General features: G+C 28.1%; 3 protein-coding genes and 3 non-coding genes across 8 annotated transcripts in view; 2 read left to right on the forward strand and 4 right to left on the reverse strand.

The window, feature by feature from the left end:
* LOC128668954 (large subunit ribosomal RNA) overlaps positions 1-168 on the reverse strand; it is a 3,927-nt gene extending 3,759 nt beyond the window's left edge. The window contains exon 1 of the ribosomal RNA XR_008404511.1: positions 1-168. This exon is cut by the window's left edge and continues 3,759 nt beyond it. This is a non-coding gene — a ribosomal RNA (large subunit ribosomal RNA).
* Positions 169-409: 241 nt separating this feature from the next.
* On the reverse strand, positions 410-564 carry LOC128668958 (5.8S ribosomal RNA). Its single transcript, XR_008404515.1, has one exon. It is a non-coding gene; the product is annotated as a 5.8S ribosomal RNA (ribosomal RNA).
* Positions 565-973: 409 nt separating this feature from the next.
* On the reverse strand, positions 974-2,883 carry LOC128668947 (small subunit ribosomal RNA). Its single transcript, XR_008404504.1, has one exon. It is a non-coding gene; the product is annotated as a small subunit ribosomal RNA (ribosomal RNA).
* A 3,477-nt stretch (positions 2,884-6,360) lies between these two features.
* On the forward strand, positions 6,361-9,947 carry LOC128667643 (uncharacterized). 2 transcript variants are annotated; one of them, XM_053738590.1, is made up of 3 exons: positions 6,361-6,436; positions 9,180-9,245; positions 9,331-9,947. In XM_053738590.1, exons 2-3 carry the CDS (start codon positions 9,192-9,194, stop codon positions 9,922-9,924), a joined length of 648 nt encoding a protein of 215 aa, XP_053594565.1. In that variant the 5' UTR covers positions 6,361-6,436; positions 9,180-9,191; the 3' UTR covers positions 9,925-9,947. The 2 variants fall into 2 exon arrangements, with proteins under 2 accessions (XP_053594565.1, XP_053594559.1); XM_053738584.1 differs by lacking the exon at positions 6,361-6,436 and adding an exon at positions 7,631-7,721.
* A 2,996-nt stretch (positions 9,948-12,943) lies between these two features.
* LOC103575506 (transmembrane protein 62) lies at positions 12,944-20,077 on the reverse strand. The gene is made up of 11 exons (XM_008555319.3): positions 19,846-20,077; positions 19,415-19,750; positions 18,287-18,536; positions 17,104-17,430; positions 16,907-17,039; positions 16,630-16,785; positions 16,282-16,552; positions 14,579-14,789; positions 14,316-14,490; positions 13,801-14,028; positions 12,944-13,436 (listed from the first exon to the last, which is right to left on the reverse strand). Exons 2-11 carry the CDS (start codon positions 19,586-19,588, stop codon positions 13,382-13,384), a joined length of 1,980 nt encoding a protein of 659 aa, XP_008553541.1. The 5' UTR covers positions 19,589-19,750; positions 19,846-20,077; the 3' UTR covers positions 12,944-13,381.
* Positions 20,078-20,199: 122 nt separating this feature from the next.
* On the forward strand, positions 20,200-23,817 carry LOC103575507 (iron-sulfur clusters transporter ABCB7, mitochondrial). Of its 2 annotated transcripts, none has more exons than XM_008555320.2 (2): positions 20,200-20,370; positions 20,451-23,817. In XM_008555320.2, the coding sequence occupies exon 2, from the start codon at positions 20,539-20,541 to the stop codon at positions 22,729-22,731; it is 2,193 nt and encodes a 730-aa protein (XP_008553542.1). In that variant the 5' UTR covers positions 20,200-20,370; positions 20,451-20,538; the 3' UTR covers positions 22,732-23,817. The 2 variants fall into 2 exon arrangements, with proteins under 2 accessions (XP_008553542.1, XP_008553543.1); XM_008555321.2 differs by having other exon boundaries at positions 20,490-23,817.
* Positions 23,818-24,363: the final 546 nt, after the last annotated feature.

Genomic DNA, 24,363 nt, shown 5'->3' on the forward strand with positions numbered 1-24,363 from the left:
TAAATGATTCCTCCTAAACACTACATCTCCCAATGGCATAACCATAGGATTTAGTGCTGGGCTAATTCCTGTTCACTCGCCGTTACTAAGGAAATCCTTGTTAGTTTCTTTTCCTCCGCTAATTAATATGCTTAAATTCAGCGGGTAGTCTAACTTAATCTGAGGTCGTCAATTTAAATTAAAAAAATCAATGAACGAAAAGTAACAACTGTTCACGGTCTATAAAATAAATATAATTCGTAAACTCGAAAATCAGTTGTACTATAGTATAATCGACTATTCACTGATTCAAGTAAAAATAATATTTTCAAACGACATCATCGTGATTATATTCAAATACTGATGATGAACGTTCATTGTATATTTTATCGCTTGTACAAATTAATGTAAGCAGTTTTTATATAATAAACGACCCTCAGCCAAGTGTGGTCCGGGAATTGGATCCGTGGACCGCAATGTGCGTTCGAAGTGTCGATGTTCATGTGTCCTGCAGTTCACAAGTTGACGCGCAATTAGCTGCGTTCTTCATCGATTTACGAGCCAAGTGATCCACCGTTCAGGATAATCATCTTTTTTAGAAAATATTTACATTTTCTTATTATGTTTGTTAACTTAATTTTTATACATTGACAAAATGTCTTTTTCATTAGAATTTTATTATTCTATTCTAATGTAAAATTGCCATCTATACATTATCATATGTATATGGCAACGAAACTTTGTAAATATAATTCAGCCATGGCGTATATTCATTTAAAAACCTCATCTACACAATATGCATAAGACATTTAGAGTATAGACTACCATAGGTTACCATGACTATTTGATAGATATAATCAAACACAAGTTTCTTTAGATACTTTTGTTCTTTTAAGTATTCTTTCAATTTACTTTTTATATTGCGTGCGTTAACACTTTTGAAAGTAATATTTATATATTACAGATACAAAATTTTGTATTGTATAATATACGTTAATGATCCTTCCGCAGGTTCACCTACGGAAACCTTGTTACGACTTTTACTTCCTCTAAATAATCAAGTTTGGTCATCTTTCCAACAACATCGGCAATGCCGAAACATTGCCGCGCATCAGTCCGAAGACCTCACTAAATCATTCAATCGGTAGTAGCGACGGGCGGTGTGTACAAAGGGCAGGGACGTAATCAACACGAGCTTATGACTCGTGCTTACTGGGAATTCCTCGTTCATGGGGAATAATTGCAAGCCCCAATCCCTAGCACGAAAGAGGTTCAGCGGGTTACCCGGGCCTTTCGGCCAGGGAAGACACGTTGATTCTTTCAGTGTAGCGCGCGTGCGGCCCAGAACATCTAAGGGCATCACAGACCTGTTATTGCTCAATCTCGTGCGGCTAGAAGCCGCCTGTCCCTCTAAGAAGATATTTAATTACGTTGGTAGTAAAAATCACTTGATCCGAAAATCAAGTAAATCTTTCAAGATACCAAAAACGCCTATTTAGCAGGCTAGAGTCTCGTTCGTTATCGGAATTAACCAGACAAATCGCTCCACCAACTAAGAACGGCCATGCACCACCACCCACCGAATCAAGAAAGAGCTATCAATCTGTCAATCCTTCCGGTGTCCGGGCCTGGTGAGGTTTCCCGTGTTGAGTCAAATTAAGCCGCAGGCTCCACTCCTGGTGGTGCCCTTCCGTCAATTCCTTTAAGTTTCAGCTTTGCAACCATACTTCCCCCGGAACCCAAAAGCTTTGGTTTCCCGGAAGCTGCCCGCCGAGTCATCGGAGGAACATCGGCGGATCGCTAGCTGGCATCGTTTATGGTTAGAACTAGGGCGGTATCTGATCGCCTTCGAACCTCTAACTTTCGTTCTTGATTAATGAAAACATTTTTGGCAAATGCTTTCGCTTCTGTTCGTCTTGCGACGATCCAAGAATTTCACCTCTAACGTCGCAATACGAATGCCCCCATCTGTCCCTATTAATCATTACCTCGGTATTCCGAAAACCAACAAAATAGAACCGAGGTCCTATTCTATTATTCCATGCACACAGTATTCAGGCGAAATAAGCCTGCTTTAAGCACTCTAATTTGTTCAAAGTAAACGTACCGGCCTACCTCGACACTCAATTAAGAGCACCGCGATAGGATTAAATTGGACCGCCAAGTTTAACCTTAGCTAAATCCACCGGTAGGACATTCCATAACATGTCAGTTAACACCGCGAGCGATGAACCAACAGTATGAAACACAGATTCAACTACGAGCTTTTTAACCGCAACAACTTTAATATACGCTATTGGAGCTGGAATTACCGCGGCTGCTGGCACCAGACTTGCCCTCCAATGGATCCTCATTAAAGGATTTAAAGTGTATTCATTCCGATTACGGGGCCTCGGATGAGTCCCGTATCGTTATTTTTCGTCACTACCTCCCCGTGCCGGGAGTGGGTAATTTGCGCGCCTGCTGCCTTCCTTGGATGTGGTAGCCGTTTCTCAGGCTCCCTCTCCGGAATCGAACCCTGATTCCCCGTTACCCGTTACAACCATGGTAGGCGCAGAACCTACCATCGACAGTTGATAAGGCAGACATTTGAAAGATTCGTCGTCGGTACTAGACCATACGATCAGCAGAAAGTTATTCAGAGTCACCAAAAGTAACGATGGACAAGCCACCGATTGGTTTTGATCTAATAAAAGCGTTCCTTCCATCTCTGGTCGGAACTCTGGTTTGCATGTATTAGCTCTAGAATTACCACAGTTATCCAAGTAAATGTGGGTACGATCTAAGGAACCATAACTGATTTAATGAGCCATTCGCGGTTTCACCTTAATACGGCATGTACTGAGACATGCATGGCTTAATCTTTGAGACAAGCATATGACTACTGGCAGGATCAACCAGGGAGCTTCGTATATGTTTTATTTTTTTAAAACATTAGAATAACTCCTCTTTTCACTTTATACATACATGATAGTATTTAAAAAATCCTATCAGTTGTTAAAGTGGTGCTGTTTGAAAGCATTTGCTTCATACAACACTTGAAAATTTTTGAATCTACATTATTTATTCAGAAAATTGAATAATAATTTTATTTTTCAAACATCCTCTCGTTTTTATAATTTTACTCTCGCTAGATATTTTTATCAAAGCGACTTGGTTTTTTATACATGTAAACGTGATATTTTATTCTTGCTCGGAAAAAAGTAAGTCAATACTCAGTTTCATATTTGTATACTTCTTTAAAGTTATACATAATATTATGTAAACGCCGTAGCGATTTACCACATAAAGAGTCATTCAGTCATAGACATCGACCCGTGGTAGTGTTACGTTAAAAGTATATAACTTGCCGTAGTCAGTATCTGTTAACTCTTACTCGAGCCGCTTCAACTGACTACTCTTTCATACTAGTACGAGCCAGCGTAAAAAAGAATTATTATGGTAAGGTAACTGCGGGCTTCGCCAGGCACGGCAGATACTACGCTATCTCCCTGCTTCTAAATTACTTGTTGGTACTTTATTTTTTTTTTTCAAGATAACATTCTTGATTTATTTATTCATATGTATATACATATGATTATTATTATTATTATTATTATTATTATTATTTTTTTTTTTTTACTGGAACATAAAATAGTTTTAAAATAGTATAATATATAATATATAATAATAATAATAATAATAATAATAATAATAATAATAATAATAAAAATTATTATCGGTTGTATAAAATAACCATTTCTTATCATTGATGTAGTATTATTATATTTACAAAATTTCGAATGACTTTGTAATCTATGATAGTACTTGAACTAAGCTTAATAAGCTAATGCATAATAAACCAAGCAGAAATATTTTGAACGCTATTATCCTAATAATCTTTACCAAATAAAATCTTTTGACTTTAATAAATTTTTAACTATATTATAATTTTATTTTTTCAAACAAATAAAAATTCTTTTATGTACTAAAAATTTTTATTTAATCAAGCTGTCATATTTCAATTTAAATTATTATTGAAATGAGTACTATTTTAAAATTACTTCATTCTCTTTTTTTTACCCCAATTTTACTTATTTGCCAAAATAGATAATAGTACATTATTTTTATTCATTTAGTTATTGATAGTATTTTTTTCTTCTTCTTATACTTATCTCACACATTCACGAATAAATAACAAAATTCAACTGCTCTTAATAACCAAACTATAATTAGATGCCAGCATTGTCAGCAACTTAACGAAATTCATTCTAATGTACTTTTGATATTTAATTTATAAAATACACAAAGAATAGGATTTCTAGCTGCAAAAAATTTTTACTTGCACCAAAAAATATTATGCATTATGAATTAAATACAAAAATTTTCTTGAGGCGAGAAAATATTTTTCCGATTGAAACCGATTAAAACTGATTCAGAAGAATTCAATCAGATTCAATCAGAAAATAATAATTTTAATTTTCGATTATTTTCCGATTGAATCTAATTAAATTCGATTGAAATATCTCAATCAGTTTCAATCAGATTCAATCGGAAAATAATAATTTTTGAAAAATTACTTTCCGATTGAAATCGATTAAAACTGATTGAGAAAAATTCAATCAGATTCAATCGGAAAATAATAATTTTTTTGAAATTACTTTCCGATTGAAATCGATTAAAACTGATCGAAAAAAATTCAATCAGATTCAATTGGAAAATAATAATTTATTTCTCAATTTTATCCCGATTGATCAATTTTTTATTTCTCCGTGTAGAATGTTTTAATTGATTTTAATATATCTTCCTGATGAGCTAGATATATAGCTAAAGTCCTTAGTAAAAATGAAACGAGGCACTGGCTAGCGTTTTGCTAGCGTCGCTAGAATCAATGCTAACGGTAGATGACAATTGAGGCGGCCCTCGTTTATTTTTAATAGGGGTGTGCGTATTATCTATGAGATACGAGTAGTTTAACCTTAGACAGTATAAAAATTGTAAGCTTTATATAGTATAAATGCTTTTTACTGTAGAATGTTCTACTGATTGTATCTTATAAACAGTGCATTATATGAAACAAGTGAAAAATAAACTTTCGGAACAGATAGAATCGACATAAATTGAGTAAGAGCAATTTGTTTTATAGGCTTTCAAATTCAACAAATTCTATGCAAATTAAAACTGGTTCCAAAACGATAGCTTAAAATCTGGCTAAGTTATAGCAATTTAAAAAAAAAGTTATTCAATTAACATACTTTTTAAATGGAAAAATTTGATACTCAAGAGAAAGTACTTTAAATTAAATTTAAGAGCTGAAATTTTCAGGGAATTTTTTTCTCAATATAAACAACAAAATTTTCTTATGACGGCTAAAAAAAAAAATTCGTTTCAAACGAAGCGGATTCAATCAAAAAATAATAATTCATTTATCGAATATTTTCTGATTAAATTCGACAGACAATTTTCAATCAGTTTCAATCGGAAAATAACAATTCAGATAGTATTGATAATTATTAAAATTTGGGCAGATATGAATTTCATTTATCATTAATTCAGCAATTTTTAAAATATCCGAGTATAGAATTTTATCCGTCTTTCCAATTTAATCAATTTTATAAAAAGTTAAAACAAACTTATTTCAGGATTATATAAAAACTTTTTTTAAAAAACTGTATTGATTGAGTTTAAAACTATCACGAAAATAAAAGGAAACATCAATAAAAAATTATATATATATTAAGTTGGTTAAAAAAAAAATTTTTTTTTTTTTGGTATCCAAAAATTGAAAGTCTACCTAAAAATAAAAATTTCGATACCAATCCAAGCTCTTAATAATAATACTACGGTTTGCGTCAATCAATTTTTCTATTTTCTATTTAAATAACACGGGAAAAAAGAACTTTTTATTTTTTAGAATTTTCTAACTTACAAGCCAATCAACGAATTATTATGCACGATAGATATTTTTGTAGGATATTGAATGCTCTACAACAAAAGTCTCATCATTTTTTGATAAATCTAATTGTTCAAAAGTTATTTGAGCTTAAAGTCAAATTTATAGAAAATTTTGAGATCTTTTTACTTTTCCGGCGAAACTATCAGTTTTATCAGAAAATCTCATAAAAACTTTTTTGTAGGTAATTTCATTTCTCAAAAATTATTATAAATAAAGTTTTTCAAAATTTCGCTTTTTTTTTCTAGTTATTTTTTTTCTATTGATTTTTTATAAATTCTAAAATATATTTTATGTATTTTAACTTATATTTTTTAAATAAATTTTTTTCATGGGGATGTTTAACACAAGGATTTTCGTATGCTCCAACTAATAGAAAAAAAAAGTTGCTTGAACCAAGAAAAAAATTTCTTAGGAGAAAAGATATATGTAGAGGAGAGGAAATTCACCAGTCCTAGGCAATAGCAGTGGGAGTAGTTCGGTGCTTGCCACTAGATACCGCCTACCACTTGTGAAGTGTCCCTGGTAAGAAACTTAATTCAGACGTATTATATTCCAAACTTGGAAGCAATTTTGACACGAGCACACCTCTGCTCTTTGACAGAGTGACAAGTGCCATTTTTGGTGTTAATATAGTATATCCTATATTACTTCATGATATAAAATCTAATTTTTAATATAGATTCAACGTAGATTTTAATATATTTGATTTTTCACCATTTAATATTATATAAAATTATTTTTTCCTGGGAATCGGTAATTTTTGATTAATTTAAAATCGAAACCTTCCGGAAATATCTGATTCAATTCGATTAAAACTGATTGAAAGTCAATCAGAAATCTCCGATTAAATCTGATAGGACGTTTTCAATCAGTTTCAATCGGAGTTTTAAATCAGGGAAGCCATTTCACTTGTAGGAAATCAACATTTCAAAAATACTCTAATTACGTACTACGCTAACTATATATTTTTATACATAGGTTTAGGGGGGGGGGGGGGCAAACGAGGTACTCAGGAACGAACCAAGTATTCAAGGACTCAAATTCACTGAATCTTTTTGTTTTTGATTATATTCAAATCAAATAAAAAAAAATTTAGTTACCGGTTAAACAAAAAAATTTCCATTTTTGCGGTCGAGATGGGGTACCCTCTAAAAAAGGTGAAAAAAAAAAAAAACATTTCTGCATATTAAATAAATTTAATTAATTTACTTTTTTTTTTTTGTAAGTAATTTACACAATGAAAAATTGAATTTTACACAATTATTGAATGCAAAGGGCAGAAAAAAAATTTTTTATTGGTATCTATCATAAAACAAAAGCCATTCACAATTTTCGACTAACCAACACACGAGCGTCTTAGACTCCATTGTGCAAGATAAATACATTAATTTTTGTGACAGATATTTGAAATGTACTACAGTTAGTGCCTATAAATGGCAGGTTATAAATCCGCGTCTATTTATTTGGTAAGATTGTTTTGAGTATTTATTGAAAATGAGAGAGAAGTTGGTAAGTGTACGAATTGAAATGATAATAAATTTTGTCAAAAGATGGCATGTTGAGCTACTTCGATATTTTTTGGTCGTTTGTTATCACCCATGTAACCAAAAAATATTTTTTGATCCGTTGATGACGTCACTATTAGAATGATTAGGTATCTTTTTTACCAGCTGTATCTTATCTAATATTTTTAGCTGCCAGTTATAGGTGCTAAATGTCGTACATTTCAAGTGTCTGTCACAAAAAATCATTTACAAAATGAAATTTTTTTTTATAAAATTTTGGGGGTACCACCTGTTGCCGTGTTGTAAATATGAATTTATAGCTTTTATTATATTAATAACATTTCAGATCATAAATCTGCTCACATTACAGGCTTATAAGAAATAGTCGCAGGGTTGCAAATAGCGCATTAAATTTATAATTGAATTAGTGCTTCAATTACATTTTTTTTTTATATTTCATAATCCAAAAACAACAAATTAAAAATGATTTTTTAATTTTTAATTCAATATCTTTGAATTAAAAATAATTTTTTAATTTTTAATCGTACATTTTTGAATTAAAAATTAAATTTCAAATTTTTAATTCGTAAAGTAGCGTTAAAATGTAATGGCTTAGTTTTTAAATCTACGTTTTAAAATAAAACATTAAATGAACAATTTCAATTCGGAAAATCAGATTAAAAAATTTCTTTCCTATCTCAAATTCCATATTTAATAATTGAAAAGTAAACCAAAAATTTTAATTAACCATCGTTAAAGGGGAGTAAAGAATTACATTCCTTTTTTTTAATTTTCTATTATTATATCAAAAATTAATTAAAAACTTTTTAATTTTGAACAACAAATTAGTATTTTCTTAATTTTAAATTCTCTGTTTACACTGAAAATTATTCGAAAAATTTGATTCTTTAATGTCTTAACTATGAATGATCTTTTTATTTCGAATTCTATTATATCTGACAATCAAAAGTAAGTTCAAAAATATTTAAACTTGAAGGTTAAATAAAACAGTATTCTTTCCTGTTATAAGTGCTGTCAAATTTTTTGTCTTGATTACTTATCTGATTGCGTACCGTATCTAAATTAAAAATCAATTTCCAATTTTTGATCCCACGTATTTGAATTGACTAGTAATTTTTTAATTTTTTATCCCACGTTTCTGAATTAGAATTAATTTTTGAAATTTTAAACCCACGTGTCAATTTAAAAACTAATTTTTTAATTTTTGATTTCACTTGTCTGATTAAAAATTAGTTTTTCGATTTTTGATCCCACGTGTGTACATTTAAATTAATTTTTCAATTTTGAATCTCTCGTGCCGGATTAAATATCAATATTTAAATTCTGAATCCCACGTCTCTGGATTAAAATTAATTTTTTAATATTTAATCTCACGTTTCTGAATTAAAATTAATTTTTTGATTTTTCAATTCAAGTTGTTGAATTAAAAATTAATTTCGTAATTTTAATAGATATAATTTCAATTACGGATTAAAAATTTAATTTTGAATTGCAAATATTCTCATTAAAGAATTCGCAACCCTAAATAGTCGTTCTATTAATAGTTCACCAATTCAATTAATTTATTTAATTGTTAATTTCATTATTATTAAGAGACAAAAGAAATTTTTTATTCTTCTGTAAAATTTATATTAGTCCAAATAAACAATAACTTTAATTATTTTCTTTTTAATTGTAATTTACTCTTCGAAAGAAAAATGGATAATTACTCTCAGTTGAATAATATCATATTTTTACAGGATCCGAAAATAATGTCATCAAAGCCAGATCAAAATGGCAATCGACAATTTCTAAAAAATATAACGGTAGGATACATGTTTTTAATTTTTACATTGAATTTTATTTTATTTTATTTACTCAATAGTTTCGTTTAATACCTTTTATTTTCAGAATTTTGATGAGCCTAGACCGTTGACAATGCGATTGATGCAAGACAGCCGCAAGAAGGATGATGAAATAAAGATTTTGAAACGCCAGAATCAAGAATATCGAATAAAAGTAGCTTTTTATCACCAAACCCTGCGACAACAACAACAACAACAACAACAACAACAACATCAGGATCGTTATTACTATCTTGAACATGACACATTTCATGTTAGATACAATATTTACATTCCCAGTTCAGTATCCCGTAAGGCATTTGACGCTATAAATCCGTCTAAATTCATAAAAATAATGTCACACGCGATTTGGGGTGAAGAAAATATTTCAAAGCTCGTAGTTCGTAAACAAAAAAACACTGGAAACCGCGAGAAATTAGACGATAGAAGATTAGAATTGGTATCTATACACTATCAACATTTTTTAAAGAAGCGTAATTATTCTGAAGGAGTTTTTGATTTGCAGATACGGGCTGTGAATACATATTTAGACCGAGCAATTCAGAGTGCAAAAAAAAAGTTCGACGATCATAGCTCATGTATTCTGTATTTCGGGCCAAATCCATTACTTTTAAACTCAACTCTATTCGATTTGGATTAAACCTGTTTAGTTTAAGTTTTTAAGATTTAACTTATTAGAATGGTTATCTTTTCAAGTTTTTTATTTGAAAATGTAATTTTCAAATTAAAAAAAAAATTAAAACTAATTTTCATCGTTAACTTTTAGATATTTGAAATAGGTTTAAAATTTCTTGATAATTATTATTTTCGACTTTATTAAATTCTGACATTATGAAATAGTTTTACAATTTTATTTCGATTTTTCTTTCTATTTCTTTTTTCTTTTTTTTTTTTTTTTTTTTTTTTACTTATTTTCTTTATCTTTCAAAGCAACAAAGTTCACATAATAAATCTGAAATCTTTAGATATTAATAACAATATAAAAATGTAATAACTCGATTTCACTGGAAAAAAAATTATTTTAAAAATAATATTTTTATGATTAATAAAAAATATACTGTAGAAAAAAATTAATCTTCTTTTAAATTTACCACATTGTAGAGGTATAGTTTTTTACTAAAATATTTTTCATTAATTAAACAAGTTTTACTTGAAAAGTCTTTTTATTTATAAAAAAAAAAAACTCTGAAAAAGTCTTTCTCCAGTACTGAATTTGATGAATATAGTAAATCTGAATAAATTTTAGTATGACTTCACAATTCTTTTAAAAATTCCGAAATTTCAGACAATATTTTACTTTTTCAGAGTTTCTCAGCATTTTTCAGAGTTATTCACTTGTGACGAGACTTTTTTTTGTGTTTTTTAGAAAAAGTAAGACTTTCAAAAAGTCTTATGAAGAGTTCTGAAGACTTTTTCAGAGATTTTTGAGAGAAATATTTCCACAAGGGAAGTTTTGAAAAACACATGAGAATATTAAAATTGCGTACCTGAAACGTGAATGCACGGTGTGCCTTACGATCGAAATTATTTTTTCGACTAATTCACTCACGTTAAATCATCTGTACACTGAGAAAAAAAAACTTTTTTCAAGTATATAAATGGTTATTTCCTACCGAGTAAATATTTGTTCAATCTTAGTAAAAATGTACTCCAATCAAGTATATTTGCTCAAAATAAGTATCGAAATTCTTAAGTCAAGAAAATATTACTCGATTGAAGTACATATTTACTATGATTAAGATTATTATTTGGTTGTATAGTACCGAGTAGCTATTTTTTTAAATAAAGTATTTATACTTGGGAAAAGTTTCTCAGCATTTTTTAGAGTTATTCACTTATGACGAGACTTTTTTTGTGTTTTTTAGAAAAAGTAAGACTTTCAAAAAGTCTTATGAAGAGTTCTGAAGACTTTTTCAGAGATTTTTGAGAGAAATATTTCCACAAGGGAAGTTTTGAAAACCAAAGAATTATTCAATAAGTTAACTTTTATGTTTTCTACGCGAATATATTTAAAAAAATTCTTATAATTAATTACAAACAAGCTTAATTTTTTTTTTATTTATTTTTATTGGCACACTTCAAAAAAGATCACTTTTTATTACAATTACATCTACAATAATCTCTATTCACTTTACAATAACACGAATAATTAAATTAATTACAAAAAACTTCTATATATTTTAATGACTGTCATTAATATTGGTTCCATTTTCAATTACACACTGTTCAAATAAATTAAACATCTAATTATAAAATAAATATTTAAATATAGTGAAACAGTATTTGTCAAAAAACATACGACAATAACAATAATTAATTAATCAATATTTTTCGCCATACCTGCGCCGGAAGTTTACACCAAGAAATTATTCGTGCTTGAAATGCTATGGCGTCATAATAAACCGGTCCATGTTAGTCACCTTACGGAAATTGAAATAAACACATGAAAAAATTACTATGGCCATAGTAAAATAGATAAAGACTATATCACGTATTCCTGAAATCATTGGAATTTTTACCATGGCCATAGTAATTTTTGCACGAGTGTTTACTTCAATTTCTGTAAAGTGTCCAACATGGTGCGGCTTTACTATAACACCATAACATTTAAAACGAGAGCAATTTCTCCACGTACATTCCTGTCCTGTTTAAAGGGAAGAAGTTCGTTTTTTTTTTTTGTGAAAAAAAAATAATAAAAATTAATCATTTGTCCCATAAATAGAGGCAAAAGTTTAACTTTCGGGTGCAGATCTAGTGAAAAATCGTTTACACACCACGGAGGAAAGTAGGGAATCCCAATCCGCGTGTTTGCTCTCGCCTTCGGCTTGGGTGGACATTTACACACGAGGGTCGAAATGTCCTACTTTGCTCCGTAAGTGTGTAAAATACTATTTTGCAGTACTTTCTTTGATTACTCTAATTTACATTATGAGTGTAAATGTAGCTGACAATTGTCAATTTTTTTAATTATGGAATTAATAAATAAAATATGAGTAGAATAAAAAGTAAAAAATGCGTATTTATATAATTAAAAAATCAGTGCGCGCATTTTTATAAATTTCACTATTTTAATAAATTCATTTGTTAATTTAAAATTTATAAATTGTCTCATATCTGCTACATTCACACTCAATTTATATTTATATCGACATCAGTAGAAGTCTCAATTGAGAAATTAATTCCATAGGAAAAAATATATATGTGACATATATGCATCAATGCATTGGCTATATGGAACATATATATTTTTTTATGCGGGATTTCTTTGTAATATTACAGGAGGCCAAAAAAATACTTATACATTAATTTTTTCAACTCTACAAAAATATTCAAACATGTATTATGTATAGAAATTATTGCTTAGGATACAAAAATGATACTGAAGTTAACCGACATCTAAGATTTTTTAGATTTTTTTCAAAGCGATAAATTATAAAAAAAAAAATATTTCAAAAAATTGCACCTACAGTTATTTAAATTTTCTACAAGTGCATATTTTTAGTATTTATTTTTTTTTCTAAGTAATTTGTTTAAAAAAAAAAAAAAAAAAAAAAAAAAATGCTAATGGTCTTGAAACTTCAGGATCATATATAAAAAAAAAAAAAAAAATACTTTAATAGGGTGTAAAAAAATTATTTCATCAAAAATATGGAGTTCGGATGTTCTTAATTGAGATAGTCGATAATTAATTTCAGTAATATAATAGTAATAATAAATAAATAACTTCGATTGTATAGATATATCACAATAATATTACAAATTAATATCTCTCAATAATTATCTAATAAAATTCGTAGTCAGTTCTAGGATGAAGTATATGGAGGAATATTATATATATATATATATACATATATGTATATATATTTAGAAAAATATTTGAAATATAGGTATATATTTATTATATATATATTTAAATATACTAAAAAAAAATATGGAAATTTAATTTGTTTCTATAAATATTTATAGTTGGTAAATAAATTATCAAATGGGCTTTAACTTGAGATAGTTTTATAACTATCCGGCATTAGGTATAATTTTATCGTTTACTTTTTGGTAAAGCGTAAGTCTTTTTCTATTTTTAAAAATTACTATAGTTATTATTTTTTATTTACTGATGATTCTCTGGAAGTTGACCATGCAAATGTTGCAGATCTAAGACAAAAAAAAATTATTTTAAATATTCAATAATCAATTAACGAATGTTGTTCATAAGTTTAATTTATCAATTAAATCAGAGATAATTTTTTTTATTAAAAATCGTAGTACTACTCAGAAAAAATAATTTCTTGGCTCAACAAAAGTTTTTCTCGCTCCAAGAAATATTTTTATTTTCAATTTATAATGCAAAAAGTTTCTTAGGGCGAGTAAAAATTTTTTTAATCAGGAATTTCTTTTTTTTCTTGTAATTTTATGTCAACTGATCCCACTGATCAAATCACCATTTAATAACTCTTATAATTTTGGGATCACTTGTCATGAAGTTACTGGAATCAGTTAATAGCAGAGACATACTCACCTCAGACAATGATTTGGTAGTCTATAAACTTGGTACCATAAAACGAGTGCTAAAATAATACTCCAAGTTCTAAGAGGACACAAAATAGTTGCCAGGGTTCCATAAGCCAACCAAAAGAAATATGTCATACTGGTTTGCATCATGATTAATAATAAAAATGGTAAATTTATACAAAAAATATAAAATATATTTGATGATTTTCGAGATGTCTTTTCAAATTCTTCAAATCTATTGTGAAAAATAAATAAGCAATATATTAATATTTATGATACTGAATTTAGTTAAGGTCTAATAATTTTTTGATTTTTTCCGAACAATAAATTATAAAAAAAAAAATATTTCAAATAATTGCACCTATAGTTTTTTTAATTTTCTACATGTGCATATTTTTTTTTTTGTAATTAATTAGTTGAAAATTCAAGAATTGTTAATTGTCTTTAACTTTAAGATCATTAATATTTAATATTTTTTACTTTTAAAGTAAAAATAAGATTAACTGATCAAGTATCAATTACCGTCTATCAATCATATATGCCAAAAGAAACGTCAAAGGCATGTGAAATGATAATAACTGATAAAATCCATAAGCGTAAGTGAATGATCCAGGTAAATACGAATCTTTTATAAACATTCCCCATGCAAATACGACCCCAATTTGGTCATCAATTATTTCTCCAATAGCCCAAGGTCCTTAAAAAAAAAAAAAATAATAACAAGACATGTATTTTTCAATGTAGAGTTGATTGAAAAATGACTAAAAGTAAATTGAAAAACTTACCAACTGTTAAGTAAACTGCATAAAAAATTAAAGGATAAAATAATCGATCAACTGTTGACAGAATCCAGAATTTTTTGACAAACCATTTTATTATTTTTATTCTAATTCGAGGTCTTTTTATTTTTTTTAATTCACAGAGCTTGTGACAAAGACGGAAAACACACAAAGGGATAATATTCAGCAAGACCATTATGATGTATGAAACTTCAAACTAAAAATTATTTTTAAAAATTCAATAAATACTGATATCATTTTTTTTTATTTAATCCAAAAATATTCCCAGAAAAAAATAATTAAAATTTAATGAGATCTGACTAGATTTCGAAATTTGGACCCACGTTGATAGATCATTTGATCTATTTTTTTTAAAATCTACTCAGACTCAGATAGATCTCCTTAGATTTAAAATATTGGATTTTTAACTTCCCGCTAAAAAAATTGCAAATTTTCAAAAATTTGGGAAGTTATTGGTTTCACCTCGATTTGTGAAAATCGAAATTCCAACAGATGTCGACGTTTTCAGGTTCTAGGAAGCTATTCTGACTAAATTCAATGTACGTACGTACGTATGTAAATATTCTGTAACTTTTGAACGGATGAACCGATTTTGATCTTCAAGGTGTCATTCGACGCGGCTTGTTATTTACTATAAACACTGAAAATTTGAGCTTAATCGGTAGGGTACGTTCGGAGATATTTTAAAAATAAAAATTTTTCAAAAATGTTTTTTTTGAATAACTTTTAATTCTCTCGATGGATTGATTCCAAAATCTAATCAGCTTTAAACTTTATGAGCGGCGCCGAATGCTTTCTCAACAATCAAAATCAGTTCATTCGTTAAAGAGAAACCGTTAACGAAAGAATTGAAAAAAAAAAATTTTTTTTAGTATTTTGGAAATTTCTCAAAAACGACTCGATAAATCAATTTCAAAATTTGATCAGTTGTAGAACTCAATAAAACGCGTCGATTTCCACCTTAAACGTCTCAATCGGTTTATTCGTTCGAGAGATATCGTTGTAGAAAAAATGTTAAAAAACGTTATTTTTCGAAAACAAAGGTATACGAGCTCCTTGAGCTCGAAAATGTATCCACAACAATTTTTCTAGCTCAAGGAGCTCGAAATGGGCAGGAAGTTTTGGGGCTGGCCCACAGGGTCAACCGACAGACCGATTTTTTTTTTTACCAGGTCCCGATATCTCTCTAAAATTTAAAATTTTCAATGTTTATAATTCGATAATTTGCTGTATTTGTTAACTCCAATCCATAGATCTAAATAATTAAAAACTAGATCTAAATAAAATAACAGATTTATGTCTCTGTCTATTTAAATTATTTTTTTCCGGAATGTTTTTTTATAAAAACGATTATAATTACGATAAAAGACCTAGTACTTGATCGGGGAACTAGTACTCAATCACTTCATGTATTTTTATATCCATATTTAGTAAAATTTAGTAAGCCTTGATTAAAAACTCCGATTAAATACGACTGAACCCGATTGAAACTCAATCGGGAACAAACATTCGATCGGAATTCGAACATTAATCAGAGCTTCCAATTGGATCCATCCGGAACTTTCTGATTTTAATCGGGTTCAACCCGAGTTCTTAATTAGGGAATATGGATATACAAATACATAAGTGATTGGGTATTAGTTCACTGATAGAGTTCTAGGTCTTTTACCTTATATCAATATACTTACGACTGTAGTTGCATTAGACATAAGAATAAATCTAGATAGAACTTTAAATGATAAACGAGTTTTATCTAAAGCGAAAGGTTGCATTATTTCTTTTTCTTTGCCATATTCATCTACAACCTGAGCGTGTATAACTTGTAATCCATTTTTATACAAAGTTGCATTCCACTTAGCAGTGTAAAGCGGTCCTTTAATATGATCACAATAAATCCAGGCTTCATTATTTATTTTTACTTTAACTGTTTTAATTGGTGCTGTAGAAAATGCCAAAACTCTACGGAAAAAAAAAATTTTAATGATAATATCTATAAAATCTGCTAATATTTTCATCTTCAAAATTTAATTTCATACCTTATGTGTGTAGATTTAATAATAGAATCCAAATTTTCTTTAGTCGGCATTTTATAAAGAGCATGTTTAGGATTTGTTATCAGTATTACAGGCCAATCACCATGTTTGGCATCAATGAATGAAAATTGTCCATGATCTATTGCAGCAACTCGGTACCTAATAATTAATTAAAATTTATATTTTATATTATCATAAAATATATTGTGTCATGAATTCTAAAAAGACATATTTTTATACGTAAACATTAAAAAATATTTTTTTGAATTTTAATACTCACATACGATTGTCTTTCCAATCTCCCAATTCTAATTCTAAAAATCCTGCATGTTGAATAGTATACATTTCAGGTAATGTACCTCCAAGAGTATGATAATGTCCACAAAGGTAGACCATCCCTTCTCTATAGTCACCTAAATTACAATAAAAAATTATTATAATAAAGAGAATTTTTTAGATAAAAACCGAATGGCTTACCCATAATATTTCTAACACTCTTTGTATCGTTGGTTAAAATAGAAGACGTAGGATAATGTCCAAACCAAATAATATAATCGCTATTTAAACGTCGAGACTCTTGAGCAAGTTTTTTAATATTATTTATTTCTTGATGATCCAGAAATCCGATAAAATTAAATGGACGTCTTGGTCCCGGCTCAAGACACGCATCTATTGCAATGAAAGAAAATTTCTCATTGCTTGTTGATATTTGATGTAGATACGAACGTGGGTGTTTTTTTCCTTGTACTGAGTAATTTTTGTAGTAATTTTCTGGAGAATTAATTGATATAATGTTAAAATTATCTGAAAAAAAATATAATTAAAAATTATTTTAATATTTTATGCCAATCGGTAGTATACATAAACCTTATATATATAAATTTAAATTTGATTTAAAGAAAAACAAACAAAAATAAAAAAGAAATTACTGCTTTAATAATTAGAAAGTTATTGCACCTCGTACTAATTAATTAAGACATAGTAATTTTTTCGCACTCTGTAAAAAATTAGCGGAGTGAATGCGGAGTAGATTATTGCTTATTTCTTTAATCTCCTCGGAGTGATATTCACTCCGAAGGGGAGTTTAATTTAAAATCGAAACTTCGGTTCGGAATGAATGTGAATTTAAATAAAATCCAGATCACTCCGAAATGACCCTGCTGAAAAAACAATCTCACTATTTACTCCCTATGTGGATTTTTTTTTAAAACCTCGGAACTCCAAGTGACGGAGTGAATTCGAATTCAAATAAAATACGTAATCAAGTTATTAAATTTGAATATATTTTAACGTAGAATGTGAGAATGCTAAAAGACTTGTAAAAATAGAGGTGAATGACAGAATAATGGAATGGGATAAAATATAAGAATACGGTCAGGCAGTTATTATTGAGTAAATTGAAGGATGATGTGGATGAGGATATGCCTACTTTCGAGAAATTGAAAGTACAATTAAAGACCGTTTGATAATGAAAGGGATTTAGTTGGTATATTGGCAAAAGAAAAATTATAGATTATAGTCATATCAGTAGAAACAAGAGAGACGAGGTTTGAGAGTACCTAAATAAGAGAGAGACTGAAAGAGACATGATTTATATATGTTGTAAAGTTTAGTAAAACACAGATGTGATACAAATAAAATATATTAACGTAATTTATACCATGATTGCCTCGAGTATCCAGCCAAGTAGTTTTTTTTGTAACAGCTGTCTCTTTAAGTACTCTTTCATAGTGTTGCCATTCTTCTAAGCTTTGCTTAGAGCCCATGGCATCTTTAGTTTTGGCATCAGTTAAATCACCTGATGCTAATACAACTACAGGTTTTATTGTTTTAACAGTAATATCACAAAATTCTTTAAATTCCGTTATTCTTGAGTAATCTTTAAAAATACTTATATGAATATCTGAGATCTAAAAAAAAAAAATACAATTTTAATATTAACTTTTACTAGTAAAAAATTAAGAGAGAGAATTTTTTATATCTAGAAAAAAAGCTAGATGAGTTATTTTTTTTTTAATTACTACTGATCGAATTTACTTACTTGTAAAATATATGCAAGCCTTTGAATTCAGTAATAAAAATTAAAAAAAATTTTCTTTTAGAATTAGGGTGGAAGTTGTAGCCACTCAGAAATTTTAAATAAAATAATTTGTAAAATACGCAATGACATAATTAATTTCTTAAATGAATTCGAAAATACTTTTATCACACTATTACAATAGACTTTTTTTTTAATCCTTTTTTATGAATTAAAATAAAGTATTAAATGTCCAAAAATAAAGCAGTGGTCACAAATACTACTTCTACTCTACTCAATATAATTTTTTTTAATTTATGCCGACACATTTTTGCTAATTAAGAAAATATTTACTCCCTACAAATCATAAAAAAAATTTATTTCGCAATTCCATTATTTTCTTGTACTTTATTGGCCTGGTAGAACTTTTAGTAAAAAGCCTTAAAATATTTTAATTAAAAACGTTAATTTCGAAATTTTCTAACATAAAGATATGTAGTTGATAGAAATATGATTAAATTCTTTTCAAATTTGAGTAAAAAAATTTGTTTTATTTCCGTAAATTTTTTAAATATTCTAAGTAGTTTCGCATTAAAAAAAGTTTTTTAAAAATGTTGAATTATTACTGCACTTAGCTTGTATATTTCGATTTTTAATTTTACGGATAAATAAATTTAATCAATAGCAATTTTCATTAAAAAAAAAATACAAAAATCAGCTCATTAAGCAGGAGCATTTGCACACTTATTCAGCTTTTTATTTTTTATTTACCTGTAAAAACCACATGAGATGATCTGGAGAATCATCAATATCATAATATTTTGGTTTAACTGTATCTACATTCGATTCCACATCCGTAGCAATCAAATTAGTTATTTTGGCAACGAAAATGGAAAGCATTAAGATGAAACTAAGAAAAGCGATGGTAGACATGGATATTTTCATTTTTTAAATTCTATTTTAACAATTAACTAATATTGATAATTAATAAATCAGTGCCGCATTATTTGAATTTATAAATCTTCATTTTTTTTTTTTTTGGTTTCGTTCCACTCATTGATTTATTTTATAAACCAGAATATTTTTTTCATTTTAGAAAATTTGATTCTGCAAAAAATAAATATTTATATATATATTTAGATAAATATATCTACTAATTTAATTATTTATCAATTTTTTTAATAGCAAAAAAAAAATCATACCTTTATCATCATATTAATTTACACAAAAATAAAAAAAAACTCACAAGTGGTTATTATTATTTATCAGCTGATATATTTAGCCACACATTCAAAAACCTTTTAAAATTTTGTTACATCACCGAGTTATCATATTGTAAATACAATTCGTGGTTAGAAAGTAAAACTGATTAAAAAATTATATTTATTTGGAAGAAAAAAGACATAAATAAATTTCTAACTGCGTTCTAACTCTAAGTATAATTGTCATCGTCATCAATATTTATCAAAAAATTTTATTTATATATATATTTACATAATGTGTATTTTACCTGTCGATAAGACAGAAATTTTCTAATAGAAATTTAAAAATATCAACATAAAATTTAATGAGCAAGTACTAGAAAATTAAATTTCAAAAATAAAAATTATATTTTAAATTTAATTGTTACGAAATTCATTTTAAAATTGCAACACAATTGACAAATATGTGATCTATTATTTTATCACTCGTACTGCACTTTATTATCAAACATTCAAAGATTACAGGTTATGAGATTATATTTATTTATTTTTTTAAATATATAATTGCATGGAAACCTTATACTTATTAACAATTATATTTATAGATAGCAACTAAATAAATAATTATTTATTAATATATTTAGCACGTGCTAAAGTGTACATGGTAACCATAGTGTTTACAAATAATTAATCATGGTGACTCGATTAATCTGTAGCAGTTTTCCTCGTTTGACAAAACATCAAATAAAAATAGGGGAAACAAAAATTTTTCCAAGTAATCATCTAATTTATTATAATATACTTTCAAAATATAAGTCAATAATCGTTACGAGGTCCAGTAGTGGAAACAGTATTGACCGAGCCCAAGCAAAACAGAATATTCCACAAGCTAAACCTGTAATTACACCTGTAAAAAATTCATTAATTGTTGATGGAGTTACTGGTAACAGACCTGGGCAACAAAAAAGAAATTGTTTCCATCCAGGAGTCTCCAATTTAGGTGATCAAACTTTTAATTTAAAAGATAGTCCACCGATAACAAGTTCGGAGATGATAAAAGCAATGCTCAGTTACATTTGGCCAGAAGATGATCCAGAAATACGTAAAAGAGTTAAAATAGCAGTTGGTTTATTAGTAGGTTCAAAGGTAGTAAGTGTTACAGTACCATTTTTTTTTAAACACGCAATAGATAAACTTAATGAGGTATCAGTATCAGCTGGAGGTGATGCGATTCTCAGTTTAAATACAGCACCAGATACAGTTGTCACAATAGCAACTTCCCTTCTTTTAGGATACGGTATCGCGCGTTGCAGCGCTGCTGGTTTTAATGAATTAAGAAATGCCGTGTTTTCAAAAGTTGCACAGAATTCAATTCGCAAAATTGCTAGAAATGTTTTCCAACATCTGCACAATCTTGATTTATCTTTTCATTTGACAAGACAAACAGGAGCGTTGTCGAAGACAATTGATCGAGGAAGTCGTGGAATTAATTTTGTTTTATCAGCAATGGTATTTAATGTCGTGCCAACAATATTTGAATTGGCATTAGTCAGTGCGATATTAGGAATTAATTGTGGGATTGAGTATTCAGCAATTTCTCTAGGATGCGTTGGTATTTATACAGCATTTACTCTCGGTATAACTCAGTGGAGGACTAAATTTCGTGTTTATATGAACAAAGCTGAAAATGAAGCTGGTAATAAAGCTATCGATTCACTTATTAATTATGAAACAGTTAAATATTTTAATAACGAAAAATTTGAAGCTGAAAGATATGACGCGTCGTTGAAAAAATATGAAGAGGCATCATTGAAAACTAGTACCAGTTTAGCATTACTTAATTTTGGACAGAATTTAATTTTTAGCGGCGCCTTGACGTTAATTATGTTGATGGCTGCTAAAAATATAATTAATGGAACAATGACTGTTGGTGACTTAGTTATGGTCAATGGATTATTATTTCAATTATCAGTTCCATTAGGATTTCTAGGATCCGTTTATCGCGAAGTTAGACAAGCGTTGATTGATATGCAAACAATGTTTTCATTAATGGCACGACCGCCAGCTATTGAAAATAAATCAAACGCTAAAAGTTTTGTTATTTCACCAGCAACGTCAAATATTTTTTTTGATAATGTCAGTTTTCAATATATACCAGGAAAAACAATATTAGACAACATTTCTTTTACTATTTCAAGTGGAAAAAAAGTTGCTATTGTGGGTGGATCTGGATCTGGAAAAACGTCAATCGTTAGATTATTGTACAGATTTTTTGATCCACAGCAGGGTAATATTTTAATAAATGATCAAAATATTTCTAGTGTCAATTTAAATGAATTGAGACAAGCAATTGCAATTGTACCACAAGATTCAGTATTATTTCATGAATCGATTTATTATAATTTGAGTTATGGAAATTTAAATAAAAGTAGAAATGAAGTTTACGAAGCAGCAGCGATGGCTAATTTGCATGATGTTATTCTTAAATGGCCTAAAGGATATGATACTCCGGTGGGTGAAAGAGGCTTAAAATTGAGCGGCGGTGAAAAACAAAGAGTTGCCATCGCGCGGGCTATTTTAAAAAATAGCCCGATATTGATATTCGACGAAGCTACGTCAGCTTTAGATTCAATAACAGAATTACATATTTTGGATGCATTACGTCGTGCGACTGTTGGACGAACTTCAATCGTTATTGCTCATCGTCTATCGACAGTTATGGATGCAGACGAAATACTAGTTTTAGAAAATGGAAAAGTTGCTGAAAAAGGAACGCATCAAGAATTATTAAAAAAAACAAAATCTGTATATAAGAATCTATGGAATGTTCAACATTTAGGTGTCATCGATTCCGACGAAAAAAATAATCCAAAAGGCAATAATTAAAATAATATAAATTGTATTTTTTTTTCACTATATTTAATTAATTATAAATAATTGTAAAATAGTTGGCACATCAATTAATTTGGTGATTGAAAGTAAAAAAAAAAATAGTGGGTTTTAAAGGCAGATGTCTATTAAACAGATCCCGATGACGCACATGTATTGATGATCCAGATCCCTAAATATCGATATTCCCATTACTCAGATTCCTGATGATACAAACAATCAATCACCCAGATCCTGATGACACAGATTGACTTTCTTACTTACTGACCGTAAATATTAAATAGAAAAGAATATTTTAAATTTATTTTTCTATAAATATTTTTACATGGTAAAAAATCCAGATTTTCAACAGATTTTTTATGCATTTTCTTAAACGATGACAAGTTCTGATTTTCTATAAATTTTCTTAGACAGTAACAAGTCCTGGTTTACTATAGAAATTCTATAAAAATTCTCAGAAATTCTTGAATCCAATATTTTCTTTTTGATTTAAGATTTACAGTCAAAAAGTAAGAAAGTCATTCTGTGTCATTAGGATCTGGGTAATTGATTATCTGTATCATCGAGCTCTGTGTAATAGACATGCACCCGGTTTTAAAACCAAATTTAAAAAAAAAATTGAATTTCGATTTATAAAAATTTTTAACAAATTAAAGAAATAGACTGCGAAAGTTCTATGAATTTTTATAATAAAGTTTTTTTGATGAATGTGAATGTAGCTGACAGTTAATAATTTTTTGAATTTTGGAATAAATAAATAAAATGTGAGTAGAAATTTTAAAAAATGCGTATTTAAATAATTGAAAAATCAGTACGCGCTTTTTTTCAATTTCATTATTTTTATTTATTTAAAATTTATAAATTGTCTCATATCTGCCACATCCACATTTATATATTTTTTTTTTATATAATTATATTAATAATATTTATTGTTGATAACTTGGTTTTAACAAAACTTATTTGTTCAAGATTTAAGTGGAATAAACTCTTAAATGTAACAATTTATTGTCATTAGATTTGAACACAATGATCTGAAAAAATTACCGGATACTTCAATTTTTCAAAATTCGAAAAAACTGCCAATTAATTTGTATTAAATAATGTATTGTCAACTTTATTTTAATTTCAAATTATTGTTATAGAATTTATAAAACTGTAAAAAGTAATGTTGTTATTTATTGTTGTTATATTACTAATTATAATAAATTTAATTGGTAAAGTAACAACCATATTACTTATCAATTGATATTATGCCTTGTATGATAAAAATAAAATACATTTATTTATTATTAACTTATACTTCTGGGTCGAAAAATTTGATTTGATTTTAGTCTAACTAGATTGTATTTAAACTAATTCGTCTGTCTTTAAATTTTTACAAAAATTTTAAGATGTTTTTGGTCTCAAGACGATCAAAAATATACTATTGAAAATAATAGGCAGTGAAAGTCTAATTCTGGTCTGGATAACAACAAAAGAAGGCAAAATATTATGAGAAAAGTCGGATTTTGATCTAGAGGCGGCTAAAACCAGACTAAAAATTATTGAAAACAAGTTTGAAAATACTCTAAATAAGAATTAGTGTGGGTAAAATTCAATTCTATTTCACAGATTAATTAAATACAAATA

This window comes from Microplitis demolitor, chromosome 1 (genome assembly GCF_026212275.2).
Source record: "Microplitis demolitor isolate Queensland-Clemson2020A chromosome 1, iyMicDemo2.1a, whole genome shotgun sequence".
Classification (NCBI taxonomy): Eukaryota; Metazoa; Arthropoda; class Insecta; order Hymenoptera; family Braconidae; genus Microplitis; species Microplitis demolitor.